General features: G+C 33.7%; 1 protein-coding gene across 2 annotated transcripts in view; it reads left to right on the top strand.

The window, feature by feature from the left end:
* The window catches only part of VPS13C (vacuolar protein sorting 13 homolog C), a 182,326-nt gene that overhangs the window by 12,456 nt on the left and 147,220 nt on the right, over positions 1-22,650 (top strand). For both annotated transcript variants that reach the window (XM_024128742.3, XM_028494846.2), the window contains exons 2-5: positions 3,636-3,679; positions 5,783-5,825; positions 9,140-9,235; positions 10,917-11,018. In XM_024128742.3, coding sequence (XP_023984510.1) covers positions 3,636-3,679; positions 5,783-5,825; positions 9,140-9,235; positions 10,917-11,018 — 285 coding nt within the window. The remainder of the gene's footprint in view (positions 1-3,635; positions 3,680-5,782; positions 5,826-9,139; positions 9,236-10,916; positions 11,019-22,650) is intronic.

Below are 22,650 nucleotides of genomic sequence, written 5' to 3'. Positions count from 1 at the left end.
TATTTTGAAGAATCCTTGCATCCCTGGGATGAATCCCACTTGATCATGGTGTAGGATCCTTTTAATGTGTTGTTGGTTTCTGTTTGCCAGTATTTTGTTGAGAAATTTTGCATCTATAGTCATCAGTGATATTGGTCTGTAATTTTTTTTTTCTAAATGTTTGATAGAATTCACCTGTGAAGCCATCTGGTCCTGTACTTCTGTTTGTTGGAAGATTTTTAGTCACAGTTTCAATTTCATTACTTGTGATTGGGCTGTTCATATTTTCTATTTCTTCCTGGTTCAGTCTTGGAAGGTTATACCTTTCTAAGAATTTGTCCATTTCTTCCAGTTGTGCATTTTATTGGCATAGAGTTTCTTGTAGTAGTCTCTTGTGACACTGTATTTCTGCAGTGTTTGTTGTAACTTCTCCTTTTTCATTTCTAATTTTATTGATTTGAGTCCTCTCCCTCTTTTTCTTAATGAGTCTGGCAAAAGGTTTATCAATTTTGTTTGTCTACTCAAAGAACCAGCTTTTAGTTTTATTGATCTTTGTTATTGTTTTCTTTGTTTCTATTTCATTTATTTCTGCTCTGATCTTTATGATTTCTTTCCTTCTGCTAATTTTGGGTTTTGATTATTCTTCTTTCTCTAGTTCCTTTAGGTGTAAGATTAGATTGTTTATTTGAGATTTTTCTTGTTTCTTGAGGTAGGATTGTATTGCTATAAACTTCCCTCTTAGTACTTCTTTTGCTGCATCCCATAGGTTTTGGATCATCATGTTTTCATTGTAATTTGTCTCTAGGTGTTTTTTGATTTCCTCTTTGATTTCTTCAGTGATCTCATGGTTATTTAGGAATGTACTGTTTAGCCTTCATGTGTTTGTGTTTTTTACGTTTTTTCCCGCTGTAATTGACTTTTAATCTCATAGCGTTGTGGTTGGAAAAGATGTTTGATATGATTTCAATTTTCTTGAATTTACCGAGGCTTGATTTGTGACCCAAGATGTGATCTATCTGGGAGAATGTTCCGTGTGCACTTGAGAAGAAAGTGTAATCTGCTGTTTTTGGATGGAATGTCCTGTAAATATCAGTTAAGTCTATCTGGTCTATTGTGTCATTTAAGGCTAGTGTGTCCTGATTAATTTTCTGTCTGGGTGATCTGTCCATTGGTGTAAATGAGGTGTTAAAGTCCCCCACTATTACTATCTTACTGTCGACTTCCTCTTTTATAGCTGTTAGCAGTTGCCTTATGTATTGAGGTGCTCCTATGTTGGGTGCATTTGTATTTATAATTGTTATATCTTCTTCTTGGATTGATCCCTTGATCATTATGTAGTGTCCTTCCTTGTCTCTTGTAACAGTCTTTATTTTAAAGTCTATTTTGTCTGATATGAGTATTGGTACTCCAGCTTTCTTTTGATTTCCATTGGCATGGGAAATCTTTTTCCATCCCCTCATTTTCAGTCTGTATGTGTCTGTAGGTCTGAAGTGGGTCTCTTGTAGGCAGCATATATATGGGTCTTGTTTTGTATACATTCAGCCAGCCTGTGTCTTTTGGTTGGAGAATTTAACTTATTCACATTTAAGGTAATTATCTATATGTATATCTGAATGAGATCCTTGACGGGTAGAGTAATCTTGGTTGTAGGTTCTTCTCTTTCAACACTTTAAATATATAGTGCCATTCCCTTCTGGCTTGTAGAGTTTCTGCTGAGAAATCAGCTGGTAACCTTATGGGAGTTCCCTTGTAAGTTATTTGTCATTTTTCCCTTGTTGCTTTAAATAATTTTTCTTTGTCTTTAATTTTTGTTAGTTTGATTACTATGTGTCTCAGCATGTTTCTCCTTGAGTTTATCCTACCTAGGAGTCTCTGAGCTTCCTTGACTTGGGTTGCTATCCTTTCCTATGTTAGGGAAGTTTTCGAGTATAATCTTTTCAGTTATTTTCTCGGGTCCTTTCTCTCTCTCTTCTCCATCTGGGACCCCTATAATGCGAATGTTGCTGTGTTTAATGTTGTCCCAGAGGTCTCTTAGGCCATCATCATTTCTTTTCATTCTTTTTCTTTATTCTCTTCTGTGGCAGTGAATTCCACCATTCTGTCTTCTAGGTCACTTATCCATTCTTCTGCCTCAGTTATTCTGCTGTTGATTCCTTCTAGTGTATTTTTCATTTCAGTTATTGTATTGTTCATCTCTGTTTGTTTGTTCTTTAATTCTTCTAGGTCTTTGTTAAACATTTCTTGCATCTTCTCGATCTTTGCCTCCATTCTTTTTCTGAGATTCTGGATCATCTTCACTATCATTATTTTGAATTCTTTTCCTGGAAGGTTGGCTATCTCCACTTCATTTAGTTGTTTTTCTGAGGTTTTGTCTTGTTCCTTCATCTGGTACACAGTCCTCTGTCTTTTCATTTTGTCTGTCTTTCTGTGAATGTGGTTTTCATTCCACAGGCTGCAGGATTGTAGTTTTTCTTGATTCTGCTGTCTGCCCTGTGGTGGATGTGGCTATCTCCAAAATAACTTTTTAGTCTGTCTCTTTGACTCTGAAGTTATTGCCTATTTCAGGTTTTAATTTCTCTGCAGTATACTGTAGACGCCTTCTTCCTATTATTATGCTGTAGTATTTTCTTCCCATTTGTGAGGGTTCTTACCTCTTACTTTCCTTTTGAAGTTTTTAAGTTTATCTTAGGAAATTTACAATATGCTTATACAAAGGAAACGAACTTTATTATATGGCAATAACAGCTGTGATTATTTTAGTATCTAGTCTTGTAGTTTGTTATCTGTGCATAGGAAGCATAGTATTTTTAAAAAAAATAAATCTGTCATGTTGATTAAGAAAGTACATAACTGCATAATTTATACTTGTATTCAGTGTTGAAACTTTAGTTTTAGTAATCTTTAGAGAATTTAAGTGAAATGAAAACTTTTTTTATTGCTTAAGTTTTTATGTAAGCAAGAATACTTACATATTGTGTATCAACATGTAGGTGCAGTGTTTAAAATTTGAATCATGTAATCGTGTCATTGTGGCTTTAGCTTTTTATTACAATATCTGAATAGACTTTTAAAAAGCTGGACTAATGAAAGAATATTACAACCATAAACAATAATTACTGGGAAAGTAGGATGTTTGAAGTTTTAAAAGATTAACACTGTGGTCTTGTAGAAAATATTCACTGGCACCATGATTAAGGAAAGAATCCTGGGTTGCAGGATAATTGATCTGTTATAATAGTCACCTATTTACGTCCTTCTTTTGAGATTTTGGCTTAATCATTAAAAATGATGGATACTTTCTTTGGTTCCAAAGTTCTTTAGTCTGAAAGTCTTCAACTTCTTTCTTTCTTTTTTTTTAAACATCTTTATTAGAGTATAATTGCTCTACAATAGTGTGTTTCAACTTCTTTCTCATTAAATGTTAGCCTGATTAACTATTTTGTAATTTGTTTTGCATTGGGCTAACCTAAAATATTTACAGCTAATACTTCTTCTCTATAAGTAGCAACTCTTTTGTGCCAGTAGCTTCTTAAGTTCTTGAAGTTTGCTTTGCTCACTTAGAATTTAGCGTAGTGTCATAGTGTTTGGTTTTGCATTAAGACAGGGTATACTATTTGGTGTATTAACTTCATATTTTTGTCTTTTATTTTTTAAAGGTAATGTGGCTTTAGATAATCTACAAATAAAAGAAAATGCTCTGGTAAGTTTTTTTTTTTTTTTTTAAACTATGTTGACTACTCAGTTAATTCGGTAAGCTCTTAGAAACCCTGGTTACTAGGTATCTGGTACCAGGTGCCAGGTGAAGGAATTGAGTCTCTCAAAGAAGGATTACTTTTTTAACTGTTTGCTCTAGGAAAATCTGAGATTAAATATTTAGGAAAAAAATTTTTTTCCTGATGATCGAAATAGTATCTCTTGGAAAGTAATAATGTTTTTCCCTTTTATATATTTGGCTGTGTAGCTTTGTAGTAGACGTTTGTCTTAATGAAATAGTTTTCTTCAGAATTATCTTTAAATATTTTTCAGGTAAATAAGGGCTTTATTTTAACAATGTATCTAATAAATAATTGTATTTTTTGGAAATATATTGGCAGTGCAGCCTTATAATACTATGGTAATGTTAAGAGGTAAAATAGATTTTTTTGGACTCTAGCTCTAGACAGTAATTTGGGTCTTTTACTGTTGAGCTGAAAACAAAACTCTCCCCATCTTCCAAGACCCCTACCCCCCTTTGTCTTTAGCCTCTTGGACTTAATTTGAGTTTATGAAATGTCTTAAGAATGAGTTTATTCTTTAATCAATAGGTCAGATTTATAATTAACCTACATTATGTTTTATAATCCTAGCTTTGACTTCTGGTTGAATATCTACATGATGAACTGTGTAATTAAGGGGAGCCTTATACACAAAGTTCTCCCATGACTGGTCTCATGGAAGCCAGTTTTGGATGTTGAAGATCTAGGAGTAGAACTCAAGAAGTAACAGTTTATTTTGTTACTGGCATAGTGGAAAGTTCATGGACCTTGTACTCTGGCCGACCTGGGTTTGAGTGGTAGCACTGGCTTTGACCAGCTGTGTCTTTTGGGTAGTTTCTCAGTTTCTTTGAGCATCAGTTTAATCATCTTTAGAACGAAGTTAATAATACAAAATAGTATAATAGTACTATAGTATATAGCACTATATAGTATAATATTTCAAAATCTGTTAGTGTTTTGTTCAGTTTCTGTTCACTTAGAATAGTTGAGTAATCAGGTGAGTGGGTAAATTGATTATTTTATTTATTTATTTATTTTTTAGTTAATTTTTAATTGATTGGTTAATTCTTACCTAAAGTATGTATTTAAGTTGCCAGATTTCCATAGTATTAGCATGTAAGGTACACCTGACAGAAAGGCTGTTCTGACTGGTTGAATTTTTAATTATTTTAAAGACTCAAGCGAACATTGTGAATACCAGTTATTGATTGGTACTCTGTGAATAAAAAAGTTATTTGAACTTTCTAGTGGTTTGGAATCTAGATAAGTGAAAGTTCATCGTTATCGATTGGTACCTGTTAGTAACTTATCTAAAGTAAATGCTAATATGGTAGATAATATGTTGGGCATCTGCCTTTTAAGATTTGTTTATTCATTTACTGAATATTTTACTTGATAGAGGATTGTTCAGTTATTGTTTTCAACTTATTTAAGTGAAAAGAATCTTCCTTTTCCTTCCTTTCAGTATTTCACATAAGCAGTGTTCATCTGTTACTTTAAAAATTCATGGAATTTCCATCTGGCTTGGTTTGGTTTATTAAAACAACTAACCAGTTTACCCAATTACTTTCTTTTTTTTTTGGGGGGGGTGGTACGCGGGCCTCTCACTATTGTGGCCTCTCCCGTTGCGGAGCACAGGCTCCGGACTCGCAGGCCCAGTGGCCATGGCTCACGGGCCCAGCCGCTCCGCGGCATGTGGGATCCTCCCGGACCGGGGCACGAACCCATGTCCCCTGCATTGGCAGGCGGACTCTCAACCACTGCGCCACCAGGGAAGCCCAACCCAATTACTTTCTTTAACTACAAACTCTTTTTCTGTTGTTCTTATTTATAATTTTGCTTCTCTTATGAATTCTTTCTTTAAAGTCAAGTGTAAGTTAATAAAAACTTTTTTTCAGCTGAGAAACATATCCTTTATGAGTTACTCAAATATAGAAAATTTGTTTTTCCTTAGAGATGATTGTGTATTTAAATGATGATAGAAAGGTGATTTGGGTGGGGGCTTAATAATTTAAGGTGTTCTTTAATCTTTTTTCTTTCTTCTGAAGAGTGAATTGGATGTTCCTTTTAAAGTCAGGGCTGGCCAAATTGGTAAGTACTTCACTCTTCATTTGAATTTTTCTCCGTCCTTTTAGTTTTTTATTGTTCCTGTTATTTAATCTCAAACATCATTTTTAGCTTGAAAAAAATGTGAGAGGTTTTTGGTTTATGTTGATTAGAGCTTTCTGAGTTCTGAGCCTAATGTCAACTATACCTAGTACATACATCAAAGTTTTTGACAAAGGTTAGAAAATTACCCTCTAAAGTGGAAGGACATTTGAACTGCAATGATGTGTTTCAGGCTTGGTTCCACCACACAAAAATATCTTCATTTTCAAAATCGAAATGCAAATTTTGTGTGATTTTTCTTCATATGTCAAAGTAGTGTAATTTGCAAACTCTAGTAAAGGGAATTTAAGTGTAGCTTATTTCCCTCATGTTTTGTTCAGCCATTTCACTTGATACATTGTGCAGCAGTGTGGCATAGAGGGTATGTTTTGTTAAGCAGAAAGTCTTCCTTTGCAGCTAAACTCTTACACTAAGATCAGCCATAACTAAGCATACATCTTTGTTGGAGAAATTTTTTAATAGGAAGTTTAATATATCAAGTCCTTTCAACTAGTCCATACTACTTGGTTTTTACTTTTTAAAAAAATATAAATTACAACCCTAGATGACTTCCCCTTACTTTAGAATTTTCATTTATGCCACCATCCTTCCTTCCATCCCCATCACCCTGCTACTTCACCACATCGCTTTCCTTCTTCATTCATTATTTTGTATTCAAGGGAGGCTTTGTCTTTTACTGTTCTAGTATCTCTTAGTAATTACTTGAATACTTCTGTGAATCCACATTATACCATATATATGTGTTCGTTTTATAAAAATTTAAATATAAATTTTCCTTGAAAAAATTTCCCTTAGATGGAAAGTATCCCTAGGGCTCGCATTAGATTTTTTGTTCGTCTGTTACACAGAGCCTTGTGCTTTGTGAGGCGGTGATGTTTAGCATTGTTTTAGAAGTATTGTTGTAGCCCTACATGCTTAATCGAAATCCTTGAGTGAAGTTATAGCCATTCATTCATTCTTTTCCCTTTGAGATATATAGCTGTGGGAGAAGCAAGGCTAAATATGATATCTTTGTCCTTAAAGAAGTTATAGAGATCTAAAATTAGTACAAAATATTGCAATGTCATTTCCAGGGTATTGGATGAGTTATATTTGACTAAAGAACTTATACGTTATTCATTATATTATTACAACTAGATTTATGTTTTGGAAGAGGTTTTCTAATGGTTCAGAATTTATTCTCTTTGCTTTTAAAGTATTATAAGAATTTAATGGCTTCCTTCAAGGTTACTCACTGAGTTATGAGAGACCCTTTACATGTAAGGATGCAAAGCATATTTTCTTTCTAGTTATCCCTGTTTTGGGGTTTATGGGGCATTTATATTAGTTATTAAATTACTGTTAGGTTAAAATATTACACCTAACCTGTAGAGTTAGTGTGGCTAAGTGGGCTCAAGTATGTTTTGGTTTTCTAAGAGCTAGACATATTTGTGGATACTCCTTTTACTTAAAAATTTAAAAAATTTTGTGATCTATAAAAGGAAGGCAGTAACATAGCTAACTTAATTTCAGTGGAATACAGAATAATTAAGGATGGGAGGATAATGAGTTAGGGTAAAAGGAGAGAAGAAAAGGTTTAGAGAACAGTTAATCTCTTTTTGGTATGTTAAAGGGGCATTTCCGACTTTTTCAGTCTCATGCTCACCAAGAAGGCAATCAAATCAGTTTTTAGTAGTTGGTGAGATAACTACAAATAAAACACTATCCATTATAAATATAGGTGGTACTCACTATAAAATCAATAGACTTAGAAATGACTACCTCTAGGCATTACCTCTAGGTCCTCTGAAGTGGGAACCATTTAAGAAACTCATCAGTTTTATAAGCTGGAGAAAAATAAAAATTTAGATGGAGAAATAATTCGAGATTTTAACCTTGGTAAGAGATTCCCAGCTAAAACTGGCTTGCGTCCATAGCCATTCAGGTGAATCAAGATATCCTCCCTTTGCATTGCATTATTTTATTTCCTCTTCAGCTTCTTATCCTGTTTAACAATTTTTTGAGCTTTCAGCATCTTTATTTAAAAGTGCCAATGATTCTGGTGGTATAAGTAGCTTAGTCATTACATATTAGCATGAGTTAGTTGAATCAGATTCTTTGTCTTAAGGGTCTGATCAGCAGCACTGAGAGAACTATAGCTCTCAGTATAATGACTGTAGGGTCATTATTTTTTAAATTGTGATGAGAGAAGGTATTTAATTTTGGAACATGGAAAACTGTGGGGTAGAAAAGGTTTGGATAGAATTGTTCTAATACAGTTGAGGGCAGATTGGGACATTGGCTACCTGGAGACCTGGAAAGAGGGCGTACTAAAGATTGGGAAGAGAGTAAAGAAATAAATGTGGAAAGATACCAAAGACAGATTTTGCCCATTTCAAAATTTAGCTGAGAATATGCCCTTTTTGTCTTCTCTCCTGCTTTGCGTAGGTTTTTGCTGTAAAACTCCAAACTTGGCTTAGTGACAGGGCCATAGTTCATCTATTATTATGGGTGAGAAAGTTTCTGTAGGTAAATTTCTGGAGGACCTGATATTAATACCATTGTTTCTAAGATAGAAGATGTGTTCTGCCTTTCATGAGATTTATAAGTAGATATTAGGAATATAACTGGTCTGAACTCCTGTAACTCATAATACTAGTAACCATAAAACAGTATACCTTGCCTTTAGGGTTGGCCTCTTCCAGTTGTAGCAGTTTGGCATACTGTCAAAGTTCTGTTCCTTTGGTACTCTTCTCTGTGTTGCCGCTTCAATTCCTGAGATCTTGAACAGATTTTTTTTTTTTTATACTAATGCTGTAGAGATGAAGTTGTAGGTGTGGCTAGAACAGCATGTACAGTATTCAGACCATCAATTCTGGTTCCATTGATGACTTGGGTGGACTTAAGCATATAATTTAACCTGTCTGTAATTTAACCTGTCTGGGACTGAGTTTCCTTTTTTTTCAAAACTGAAGTAATAGTTGCCTCATTTTTCTTACAGTTTGGGAATATTAAATGAATTAATAGTTATCAAAAAGTTTGAAAAAGATAAAGCACAATGTGAATAGTCACCTTAATGGTAATATAATATGGAAAAGATGTTTTAAACTGTGTTGGGGTTTTTTTTCTTTTCTTTTCTGAGTGATGTACATACTATATGTGTGAAGGGTTTTGTGTACTTTTTCTCTTAATGAAAAGTGAGAAATGTTTATCTTCTTGAGCATCCACATAAGAAGGTTGAAATTATGTTCCTTTAGATAAATTAACTTTGAAGATTCCTTGGAAGAACCTTTATGGAGAAGCTGTTGTTGCAACCCTAGAGGGATTATACCTGCTTGTTGTCCCTGGGGCAAGTATGTTATTTTAGGTTTATAAGCATTATAGTAAACATCATAGTAAAATTATATAGCATCATAGTAAAATTAAATTGTTACCTATGTTAAATATTTTAATATGTTTAGTAAAAAAGAAGATAATAGAAATAAACTAATCATATTCATATATGTACACATATACAATACATACATTTTACAGATACACATATATTGCCACATTTTATATAAAATATTTTTATGCTATTGTTGCAAAGAATAATTTCAACCATTTGTGAAATTTATTCTATTCTCAATGAATAATTATTCTACAACTAAGGCTTCCTATTAAGTTGAGATACATTAGATTTCTACTTTTGGGAATGAAAGTAAATAAGTTTTAAAAAATGTATTAATCTACAGACTGGAAAATTTTTTTTCCCATTTTGTTGCTTCTGATTTTGAGTGAATGTTCTTTCAAAAATGTGTGTAAAGTAGATAATTTTTTTCATTATAAGCTATAGTAGGCTTCCCTGGTGGCGCAGTGGTTGCGCGTCCGCCTGCCGATGCAGGGGAACCGGGTTCGCGCCCCGGTCTGGGAGGATCCCACATGCCGCGGAGCGTCTGGGCCCGTGAGCCATGGCCGCTGGGCCTGCGCGTCCGGAGCCTGTGCTCCGCGACGGGAGAGGCCACAACAGAGGGAGGCCCGCATACCACAAAAAAAAAAAAAAAAAAAAAAAAATGTGTGTAAAGTAGATAATTTTTTTCATTATAAGCTATAGTATTTTAATTTTTAAAGTAGTGATGTTTTTTAAAGTGATATCTTTTATTATTAATGTTTTTTCAGTTTGAGTACAATATAATATTAAGAAAAGTTTGGGTATTTTAGGGAAAAATTACTTATATTTTCTCAACCATAAAAGAAACAATTTTTATTTTTACCTTTTGTTTTCCAGTCTTTACTGTATACATACTTGATTTGATGTAGCATTTATCACACTATATGTACAACAGGGATCTGGCTTTTTTGGTTAATATATATATATATATATATATATATATTTCACAGTTTTTTTGGTGATAGTGACAATTTTGAAAGGCTATATGATATTCCATTATGGTCTGCCAACTGTTTTTTGCTATTACAGTGAACATTATAAACTCCTCCTTCTTATGGATATCTTACTCATTTTGTGTTACTTCCTTAGGATACATGATCAAAAATGAGATTACTAGATTAAAAGGATATATATGTTTTATGATTGTTGATACATGTTCTTGAATTACTTTCTGAAAGTCTTTTCATCAATCTTACATTGTTACCAGCGGGTACTGGATATTACATGTTTTTTGTAGTTACTCAAAATTTTACCACTCAGATATAATAACTGGAAATATTTTGGTATACTTTCTGCCTTCTCTTTGTTCCTCCCTTTCATCTTTCTACTCACCCTTTTCCCCAAATATCCTTTTTCCTATCTTCTTTCTCCCTTTAATTTCTTTCCTTCTGTCGTTTTCCTTTTGATATAAGCTTTGTAAATAAATAGGAATCATTTATGTTTAAGCTTTTTGTAAAACCAATCTAAAGAATATAAATGTTTTTTGACTTACAAAAAATTACTTATTACACACACAATACAATATTATAATGAGGCTGAACTTTTCTTATTTGTTTATTTATTAATTGCCTTTCTTGATATGTGAATTAACTATACATTTTTAGGTATTAAATATGATGCTGAAAAGGAAGAAAAATCCTTGCAAGATATTAAACAGAAAGAATTATCCCGAATTGAAGAAGCCCTTCAAAAAGCAGCAGAGAAAGGTACAATAAGTTTATGTTTTAGATAAATGTATATATACCTATATTATAGATATATTTAATGCTCTGTAAAGAGGGTTCTTTCATAGGCCTTCATATGTTGTAGTTCCAAGGAAAGAATCTACTTTTAAAATCATATCTCACAATATTGATTGTAAAGATTTTAATGACTCACACTTGGGAGTGACTCACACTTTTCTTACTTTTCTTACCAGTCATTTCTTACCAGTCATTTCTACTGTGCTGCTTAATGGAGACTTCCCAAATTCTTTGAGCTCTTGCAAGCTTGTTTGTTTTTCCCAAAGGTTAATGGTTTCCTTGTCAGCATTTTCACACGTGTTGTTGAAAGATAATAAGGTTTGGTATATTAATATAGTGAAATAATGTTTAGAGGAAATGGTGCTGTAATTCTTTTCCTAGCTGTCTCTTTATATTATACATGATAGTTTTAAAAACTTGATTTTTCAGATTTCAACATTTTAACATCTTGTCTCAACTTTTAATGTTTTGTTTTTATCTAAAAATAAATCTGGTGACTATTTTAATTTGGTTTATGGAGCAACAATAAGGATAGGATGAAAAAGAGTAGTCTGTAGGATGGTGAGTTGAAGGACTTTTCCAAGCCTTTCCAAGGTTGTTTTTCTCTTTCAAGTCAAATCATACCCCAGTTGCAGATTAGGGTGTGAGAGTTATAGCATTTTACATAATTTTTGTGTCATTTGTTAGCATGTTTATATATTTCTGTGATGAAAGAAGATGGTACTAGAAATGCTAAGGCATTTCTCTTTGGTCTCTCTTAAAAGATATGGGAAATGTTGAGTTAGAAATGACAAAAATTATATTTAGATATTATAATAAGATATCTTTCCTAGATTAAACTGCTGATATTTATTTAAATCAATAAGAAATCTCTCTTAAAAATAGCTTGTTGATTAAAATTCTTTATCAATGATTCTAATTCTTTTTGCTACAAGTGTTTTTCTCTTATTCAGAATTATTGATTATTTTACAAAAAAGTACTAAAATACTTAAAATACAGAGGCTGTCTTAATGGTAGAATTTTTAAAAAGCCTAAACATGTTTTTTCCTTTCGCTTTTCATATTTTACCATATCTTATGTTTCTGCTGAAACTTAAGGATCTATATTTCCATGAAAACAGTTTTCTTCATTTCTAGTACTTTATGTACCAAATAAAGCAAGGTGGTAGTGGTTTTGTTTTATGACAGTTAAGTGTGAGTATTTCTTTTTATTCAATTTTGGTTAATTAGAAGTAGTTTTATAAAAATGAGGAAAAAGGCTTGGAGAGCACTAAAATTTTATTTCTTTCTTGAATCAATTCAGATTAAATCTGTTTTCTTAACACAAATGTATATAATTATATGTAGTCATCAATCGATATATTTATATATGCTTGGATATATTGCTGTAACATGTAGTTATACACTTACAATAATTTATAATATGTATAATTAAGTTATATTTTCCCTCTTGAGAAACAAACCCCAGACTCATTTTTTTTTTAATTGGAATGGAAATAGCTGTGATTGCTTAAAAAAATATTTTAGCGTTTCAAGTGAACTATAAGAAAAAGCATGGTATATACTCTCTCTTGTTTTAGTAGTTGACAGTCAGCAAAATGATAGCCTGCTATACATTTTGTATTAAGTGCCTATGAAATTTTGACTCCTGCGTTTTCAATACTTAGGAAACTTATATGTTTGTGTCTGGCAGAGAGGCTATTCAGGTTGATTTGATAACTCTATAGGGATGAACATCTGTAGTATTAAGCTTGTGTAAATGGGGCTGTTAGGCTTATATAATACATAATCATTACATTGTAGCTTCTTGGATGATATAATTTAGGTTTTGTTGGGTAGAACTAAAATTCAGAAAGTGAAACTCAGTTTTAACATTATTACATTAGATTTGTCAGAAAAATGTTTTGAGTATAAAAGATGAATTCAGGAATTGGGAAATATGTTGATAGACTTTTTTTCCTTTAATTGTCAAGGAATACATTTAATTATCTTGACTGCCTATAAGTATTTTTTCTAGGTTGTGTGAATATGGATCCTACGTTCATGTAATGTTATTCATACGAATGATAAGAAAGCCCTGGCCTTTAGGTGCTTTCTATTTCACCATTATTAATTAATAATTTTGACTTGATTACCATACTTTATTTTTCATACTTATTATTTTTCCACTTATTTCTTGATTTTAAAAGCACAAAAGCACTATCGTGTATGTATAGAGACTAGGAGGTAAGGAGAGGAAGTGATTCAATTATAAGCACCAGATGATAAAAATGAAAATAGAGTCCTCAGGCTGATCTGCTTTAAAAAAGTATTTTTATTTAATTTGTTTCATTTGTTAAAATAAAGTGCTGCCCACTATTTTGTGGGAAAAAAAGAAAATTGAAATATAACTATAAATTCATTTCTAGAGAGCTTGCTTAACTGTAAAAATAAACTTTCTTGATATTTTTCTTCTTTTATTTCATTGTAGTGAGTTTATTTTCCTGGAAAGGCTATTGTAAAGGGAAATATTAAATTCCTAGTGAGGCCAAAAGATTTTCAAATGCTATATAGATTCTGTATTTTAAAATGTTAATTTTGTCAAAAACTCTAAAATTTTAGAGTTAACATTAACTCTAAAATCAAATAGTTTTTCCAAAAAGACTTATGATGAAAAATGTCAGTTGCGTATTCCACCATTCTCTACCCTCTAGACCCACTCCTTAGAGGGAACCATCATTTTAGAAATATTAACTTTCTGTGGTTGTCTAATGTATTAATGTAAGGCACTATCTTGGATTTCCTGTTACGGTAGTTAAGGAATTCACCTCTCCTACAATTTTTTCACCCTAAATTCCCCTTTCTGTCTTCTCACAATATGGTTACATCATAATTTTTGGCCAATTGCAAGTCAAAATTTACATTACTATGACAATATAATTATTGTTCACTGCATAGGTCAAATAATGTACTGTGATTATATTTCCTTTGCTATGTAGCCTTTTGTTTTTCTTGAATTTGTAAATGCTTCTTTCCTATTTGCCTGGTCTTCTTTGTAAATTTATCTTCAATTCTTTTTGTGTACTACATGAAATCTATTTATCGTATGACTATCAGTGTTATTTTCCAATTGGCCAAACCCATTTGTTGGTCCTCTCCCTGTCCCCCTGTCCCTCTTGGAGATCTTTCTCTGAACTGGTTGTTCTTTTAGTTCTGCTACATAATTGTCATCCTGGAACTGGTCTTCACTGCTCTTCTGTTTTAATTCACTGGGTCCCTTGCCTTTTGTTCTATGTTAGTTTGTTTCTTTGTTTTGCTAGAACATTTCTAATAGCTTTTAAGAAAGGATACACTGGATATAATTTTAAAAATCCTTTCAAGTCTGAAAGATCTGTAATTTATTTCCATACTTGTTTGATTTGGCTGGGGATAGAATGTTGGGTTTAAAATTATAATTTTGAAGGCAAAATCTTCTAACTTCCAGGTACTTTTGAGAAGTCTGATGCCATTCTGTTCAACAGATTGTTGGAAACACAAAAATTAGAAAATTCCTGGAGCCTACTGTTGAAAGACTTCATATATAGTGATAAATAGGAGAGAGTGTTGAGTCTCGTCAAAGAGATATAGATAAGAGTGTTACGGGAGTTCATAATGGGCATATTATGTTCAGCCAGAGATCAGGGTGGACACTGTGAAGGTATATATTTCAGCTGAGTCTAAAGGATGAGTATGCAGAAAGGAGAGAGGGCATTCTAGGTAAAGGGGACAGTGAAATGAAAAAATGTAGAGCATGTATGGGGAGCAGCTAAGAATTTGGAAGTTTGATAGTGTAGCTGGACGTGAGTTGGAAAGTTAAGTTTAGGTCAGTTTTAAGAGATTTGAATGCCATGATGGTGATGACGATAATTATTGAGAATTTACTATTTGTGGGTCACTCTTCAAAATGCTTTATGTCAGCTTACTCATTTAATAGTCATAATTCTATGATATAAGGGCTTTTATTGTTCCCATAATATAGATGAGAAAGCTGGAAGTTAAATAACTTGTTCTAGGTTATGCTGCTAGAAAATGACAGAGCTAGAATTTGAACTCAGTCTGGCTCTTGACTCTGGTTTATAATGGACTTTAATTGGTAGTCAGTGAGAAAGTAAGTTTTACTTTTTAAAAAAAAATCCAGAGTGATGTGATCACAGCTGTGTTTTAGGAAGGTAAGCTTGTAGTGGTGTCTAGGCTGGATTTGAGGAGGGAAATGGAAGATGGTGCTACCTAGCCATCACTGACAAGAATGGATAGAAAGGATTCAGACAATGTGTCTGAAAGGGAACATACACTAAAGTAAGATGAATTCATTTTAGCTGACTCTAAAATTAGCATAAATATCACAGCAATATTTTATTCTGAAAATGGGCAAAATGGTGGGGAAAAAGGGAACCAAAACAGCAGATTTTTGCTTTCTTTGAAAATTTGGCAAATCAATGAGACGTTAGCCATAACTGATATTTGTCTGTTTTGTTTAATTTGAAATTATTATTATAATTTTAATTATTAAGAATTTTGGGGGCTTCCCTGGTGGCGCAGTGGTTGAGAATCCACCTGCCGATGCAGGGGACGCGGGTTCGTGCCCCGGTCCGGGAAGATCCCACATGCCGCGGAGTGGCTGGGCCCGTGAGCCATGGCTGCTGAGCCTGTGTGTCCAGAGCCTGTGCTCCGCAACGGGAGAAGCCACAACAGTGAGAGGCCCGTGTACCACAAAAAAAAAAAAAAAAAAAAAAAAAGAATTTTTGTTTTAATGTTATTGAAACAAAGTTTATATGTTGAAAGAATGAAAATGGTGTCACTGAAAATATTTCCTTAGAAGTAAGTTGTTTTGGTGTCACTGGATTTTACTTGTTCTGTTACATGATTTCTAATTCTTTGAATTAAGTTTAGACATATTTTATGTGTAAAGTTAAAGGTGTCTTTTAAACGCTTTGCATTTTGGTTATCGCTGCCATGCGGATGCAGGTGCACATTCAGGGGAGTTCATATATGGCTTGGAAAACTTTGTTTACAAGGACATCAAGCCTGGTGGGTATGCATGGTTAATTATATTCAGCTACATACAAAACTATATTGTTATCCATGCTTGTGCTTTTAATGGAGTTCATATGACATGTCATCCTTTTAGAAAATATGGAAATGTAATTCATGTTTTTCCCCTTACCATCGTTTCCTTTTCTCTACCTTCTGCATTTATTCATTCACCAAATACTTAATGTCTTCTAGTAGCAAGCACTATGCTGGATGCTGAATATTCATGAGGTGAAACAGACACAATCCACTGCCCTTATGAAGCTTACAGTTTGATCTATAGATAACTCAAATCTGGACTGCCTTTTTGACTTTAGTTCTGTAGAATAGTAGTTTCTCAATTAAGCAATTCCTCTCCTATAGCAGTGGTTTTCAGACTTTGTAAAAAGCAATAAAATGGAACCTTTTATTTTTTGAGTGAGACTTTATTTAGAACCTGGATAAGAGATGTTTCTGTGGCTTTCTTCTCATGTCCTCCCTGATTTGCTTCATCTCTGTAGTAGCTTTGGAGGCGCCTGTAGACTACTGTCCTGGACAGCCTCACAAAAGGCAGATTTGAAGGCTGACTGCTTTAGGATTTACAGTAGGATTCTTTTGTATCCTAGGAAGTTTACCAAGCACATTAAAATAATAATTTCTAATATTTTACACAGTAATTTGATTTATTTAACTGTATTCCCTATAACTTTTCAGGAATGTATTATATTAGCTCAGTCACACTTAAAATTTCTTTTGATTAAATGGCAAGTGGGGTCTCTATCTCAAAATGTAAACAGTAATAAGCACTATGATATAATTACTTTTGCTGCTAGAAACTTCTTTAATGCTTAGGTTCATTATGACAAATGGAAGAGTAAGTTGCATGCAGATTTCACAGCTTTGAATGAAATTACCCTGAAAGGAGTTTCTCTTTGTACAGATTTGCCCCTTGAGTAAGTGTGGCTGACTATGTTAATTTGTTTTCGAGTCACTTTGTTTAATATAAAAGATAGCATGGATATACTCATGGTTCACTGTCCAGCTTTGTAGGTTGTAATTGAACCAGCTTTCCGTAGTCTGCCAGGGGCAGTGTTTTCTGATCCTACTAGGCGCAACCTGCCTCCAGGATACAAATGAATTCCACTGGCCCATTCAAACATGTAACAAAATCATTGGGCAGCATTGCTAAAAACAAAACAAAACAGACAGAGGTCACCATAAAGTAAAACCTCATTGATTCAGAGTTTCCTTTTATTCCAAAAAGGTGTATTAGCCTGGATAAAAAAACTAGGCCTAGAATTTGAGGATTCTGAAATGAGAATAATTTTGTTGATGATATCTTTATTTAGTTGTCCAGGACTTTGTGTGTACTTTATAATCCTTTCGTTGTTTTCAGTTTCTGAGTGTATATTCCTTCCTCGTTAAAAAACAAACAAACAAACAACCCAGAACTTCTAGAGCAGTGGTTTTCAAAACGTCAAAACTATTTTCATAATAATGCTAAGACATTATTTGATGTTTCACTGTGTTGACATTGGTGCTGATGGTGCAAAAGCAATGTTGTGTAAAATTGCTGGCTGCCTTAGCATGAATCGAGGCTGTGGCACTAAACTATACTATTAGGAGCCATTGTATTGTTTCCTACCAATCACTCACAGTAAAAAACAAAATAAAATGGAAAAAGCACCGATTTTACTTAAGAATGTCATTGATGAAATAGAAAAATTTTAATTTTAATAAATTACAGCTCTTGAGCATATGTGTCTTTGAAGTTTCGTGACAAAAGAGGAAGCATACAGAAGGTACTTCTGCAGACTGAAGCAGGATAATTGTCTCAAGGAAAAATACTTGCGCAGTTGTTTGGGTTGTCAGTGGAACCAGTTGCTTTTTTCATGGAAAGCCATTTTATTTGGAAGAATGGCTGACAGACTACTATTACTCAGATTTGGGTGTTTGGTAGACATTTCAACAATACAACTTTAAGAAAAAACAACTGACGGTGTTTGTTGCCAGCAAAAAGATTTGAGTTTCTGAACAAAAATTAGAATTTTGGGGAATTTGTATTTGCTGCTTTGAGCTTGATGGCTTCCCATACTTAAAAGACTTTTCTGATGAGATTTGTGGTGGTATTAACAATGTGATTTTTGGTATTAAATAATAAAGTAACTCAATGTTTGTAAGATGCATAATTCAATGAAGCAATATTTCCATATTATCAGTGCGTGGTAAAAAATTATGAATGTATAAAAGAGCAAGGTAGACTGATTTTAATTCAGACGAAAGGTACACTGATAGAGTTTCAGTTTCCAAGGTGCAACTTTAAGAAGCTGTCACTAGTTGAGTTTGGTGTAGTATCCATAATTGCATGAAAAGACCGTGAAGATGTTCTTTCCTTTTCGTATTACTTGTCTGTAGTTAGGTCGGATTTTCTTCACATACTTCAATCTAAACAACATATACCAAAAGAGCAAAGGCAGAAGCAGATATTTGAATCCAGCAGTCTTCTACTAAGCCAGACATTAAAGACACTTGTAAGATTGTAAAACCATGCCACTCTTCTCACTACAACTTTTTGTTTGGAAAATATAGTTATTTTTCATAAATACATGTTAACTGTACTATCACATAATGGGTTTTTTAATGAGTTAATATTAAAAAGACTTTCAGTGTTGATTTCCAATATGGTAAATATCAATAGCTGTAACCACACTAATGAAAAGCTGTTTAAGGTTCTTAAATTGTAAGTGTGTTAAAGGAACCCTGAGACCAAAACATTTGAGAACTGCTTTACAGAGTGACTGGGGATCATGAATTTATCGTCCATCCGATTAAACAGAAACTCTCTCTAAAGAAATATGTAGTACTCAGATTAGATTTTGCAACTATTCGAAGATGTTTAAACATGGTGCATCTAACACTGAGATCAAAGACAGAGCAAGGTGCTAGAACAAATGTGAAACCAGAAAGATAATAGGAGGTCAGGTGAGAAGAGTGAGTTATGGTAGATTCTAAACCCAGGCAGCTGAACTCCTGTCTCCGAAAGCTTTCTACTTAAGTGGGATGGTTTTCAGGGCTACTCTGGCTTTCTTAGCTGTTTCTTTTCAAATGGTATTTCTTTGAGAACTTAGTCTTTTTCTGAATGTTTAATTTATAAATGAAAAAGACTTAGGGAACATCTCTGTGACAAGAACTACTGGTAATAGCAAAGTCCAGGTTTTGTTATACGTTTATTAAATATTTTCTTCTTGAAACTTAGGGTTTTATTCTTAAAATCCGGGATTTGATTCTTAGTTTTTTGTAGCGGCAGGACAGTTTGCTTTAAAATATCAAGGAAGAACGAATTTAAAATTTCAAGCTAAATATCCTGAATATTCTCTCAAATATATGTAACCTTAACTGAGCTTCTATTTTTATTATAATGTTCAGATGTGGATTTTTTTGATTCATTTGAACAGATACGTATCATGTGCTTTGTGCCTAGATGTTAGGATAATTCTTGTCCTAATGAAGACTCCTGCCTGGTAACAAGACAGTTGTGCAAACACTTCAAATACAGTGTAATCACTGCTTAATGGAAGTCTCTATAAGGTGCAGGGGTAGATGGCCTTGGAGTTGCTTGGAAGAGTCAAAGGAGGCTTCACACAGGCTGTAGTGCTGGACCTGAGATTTGGAAGCCTCCTTAGGAATTTGCCTGGTAAAGAACTTCAGGGAGAGCAAACCAAGTTCAGGGAATGAAACGTGTAGAGGCATTAGGCATTAGAAAGTTATGGTTTGTTTTGGAAAGTATAAGTAGTATTCCTGAAGTATCCAGTGCAAGGATGAGTGGCAGGAGATAGAACAGGACAGGGTGATAGGGGTCGGATCATGAAAGGACCTTTGTGTCATGCAAACACTTTCTCATTTTATCTGGCAGGCTGCAGAGAGGCTTTAAAGAATTTTGAGCAGGGAATTAACAGGCCTGAATAGTATTTTAGAAGATGTAAGTCTGGTGGTGGTATAGAAGGATGTTAGGTTGGAGGTAACAGTGGAGACTGGAGTCAGGGGAGACCATACAGAGGCTGCCCCAAGAGCGTGGACTGGAGTTGATGTGTAATGGGCAGTTGAATGTAACGATTTATAAATTGGGTAAGATAGGTTTGGGTTAATGCCATGAAGTGAGGCAGTGCCAAATAAAAGTGGATGAGAGTTAAAGGAATTATTAAGCTAATTTCAGTGTACAAGTCCATGTACTTTTTTTGCCCTTTTTGTATTCTTTATGTCCTCAAGTTATTAAAGGATTCTGCTTGTGAGGTGTATCATCCAGAGGAAGTCATCTGTCGGCAGCCTACCCATTCATTTCATTTGTGTTCCTGTGTTCCTACCACACACTTATCAAAACCTTTCTCTGAAAGTCTTTTTATTCTGTCATTATTACATTTCCAATATTTTGGTAATGCTGAAATGAAAAATTAAACTTCATAGTGTAAACAGTCATAAGTATTATAAAGGGCATTCTGTATGGATATTTTACCCAATTTTTGTATAATTGCACCTGCCAAGTTATTTTCTAGATTAAAGAAGGTTATTCTAGACTAAAGAAGGTTTGTGAATTTCTGCTTGTATTGAAATAACAGATCAGTTTAGAATAAATAAAGTAAGGTGAGTTGTACCAAAATTTGCTGTCAGGAAGAAGTCTCTTGTTTTCTTTTCTATCCTCTAGTCTGCTAACTTGAATTTTATCCTTTTCTCACTAAAATGCTTCCACTGAGAAGGACGTAAACGTAAAAAGCACAAAAAACATTTTAAGAAACCTTTTAAAGGTCTTGATCGCTCAAAAGGTAGGTAAAAGTAGTTTTTATGCCATGTGTTATTTATACACATTGCCACTTGATTTCTGTCTTCAAAGGTCAAATGAATGTTAGATTACAGTGTAACTTCAAAAATAAGTTTTAAGTTGGAAATGCATACTAAAATCTAAAATCTAAAATAAAAGAAGGACACTGGAATAGGTTGTAATTTCCATTGAGTAGTGCCTTAGCTATCGTTTGGTCATTGATTATGAACTATGTGAGAATTTCAACTCTTTTTAAAAAAAAATTTATTTTATTTATTTTTTATACAGCAGGTTCTTATTAGTTATGTTTTATACATATTAGTGTATATATGTCAATCCCAATCTCCCAATTTATCACACCACCACCACCCCCCGCCACTTCCCCTCCTTGGTGTCCATACGTTTGTTCTCTACATGTGTGTCTCTATTTCTGCCCCATAAACCGGTTCATCGGTACCATTTTTCTAGGTTCCACATATATGCATTAATATACGATATTTGTTTTTCTCTTTCTGACTTAACTTCCCTCTGAATGACCATCTCTAGATCCATCCATGTCTCTATAAATGACCCACTTTTGTTTTTAGCTTTTTAAGGAACCTCCATACTGTTGTTCTCCATAGTGGCTGTATCAATTTACATTCCTACCAGCAGTGCAAGAGGGTTCCCTTTTCTCCACACCCTCTCCAGCATTTGTTATTTGTAGATTTTCTGATGTTGTCCATTCTAACTGGTGTGAGGTGATACCTCATTGTAGTTTTGATTTGCATTTCTCTAATAATTAGTGAAGTTGAGCAGCTTTTCTTGTGCTTCTTGGCCATCTGTATGTCTTTGGAGAAATGTCTGTTTAGGTCTTCTGTCCATTCTTTGATTGGTCTTCTGACCATTTTTTGATTCGGTTTGTTTTTTTAATATTGAGCCACTTGAGCAGTTTATATATTTTGGAGATTAATCCTTTGTCTGTTGTTTTGTTTGCAGATATTTTCTCCCATTCTGAAGTTTGTCTTTTTGTCTTGTTTGTAGTTTCCTTTGCTTTGCAAAAGCTTTTAAGTTTCATACGTCCCATTTGTTTATTTTTGTTTTTATGTCCATTACTCTAGGAAGTGGATCAAAAAAGATCTTGCTGTGATTTACGTCAAAGAGTGTTCTTCCTATGTTTTCCTCTAAGGGTTTTATAGTGTCCTGTCTTACATTTAGGTCTGTAATCCATTTTGAGTTTATTTTTGTGTATGGTGTTAGGGAGTGTTCTAATTTCATTCAATTACATGTAGCTGTCCAGTTTTCCCAGAACCACTTATTGAGGAGACTGTCTTTTCTCCACTGTATATCCTTGCCTCCTTTGTCATATATTAGTTGACCATAGGTGTGTGGGATTACCTCTGGGCTTTCTATCCTGTTCCATGCATCTATATTTCTGTTTTTGTACCAGTACCATATTGTCTTGATTACTGTAGCTTTGTAATATAGTCTGAGGTCAGGGAGTCTGAGTCCTCCAGCTCTGTTTTTCTCCCTCAAGATTGCTTTGGCTATTCGGGGTCTTTTGTGTCTCCATAAAAATTTAAAGATTTTTTTGTCTAGTTCTGTAGAAAATGCCATTGGTAATTTGATAGGGATTGCATGAATCTGTAGATTGCTTTGGGTCGTATAGTCATTTTCACAGTATTGATTCTTCCAATCCAAGAACATGGTATATCTCTCCATCTGTTTGTGTCATCTTTGATTTCTTTCTTCAGTGTCTTATAGTTTTCTGAGTAT

The sequence above is a fragment of the Physeter macrocephalus genome, chromosome 11, assembly GCF_002837175.3.
Source record: "Physeter macrocephalus isolate SW-GA chromosome 11, ASM283717v5, whole genome shotgun sequence".
Lineage (NCBI taxonomy): Eukaryota > Metazoa > Chordata > Mammalia > Artiodactyla > Physeteridae > Physeter > Physeter macrocephalus.
This window is presented reverse-complemented; position numbering and strand designations above follow the sequence as displayed.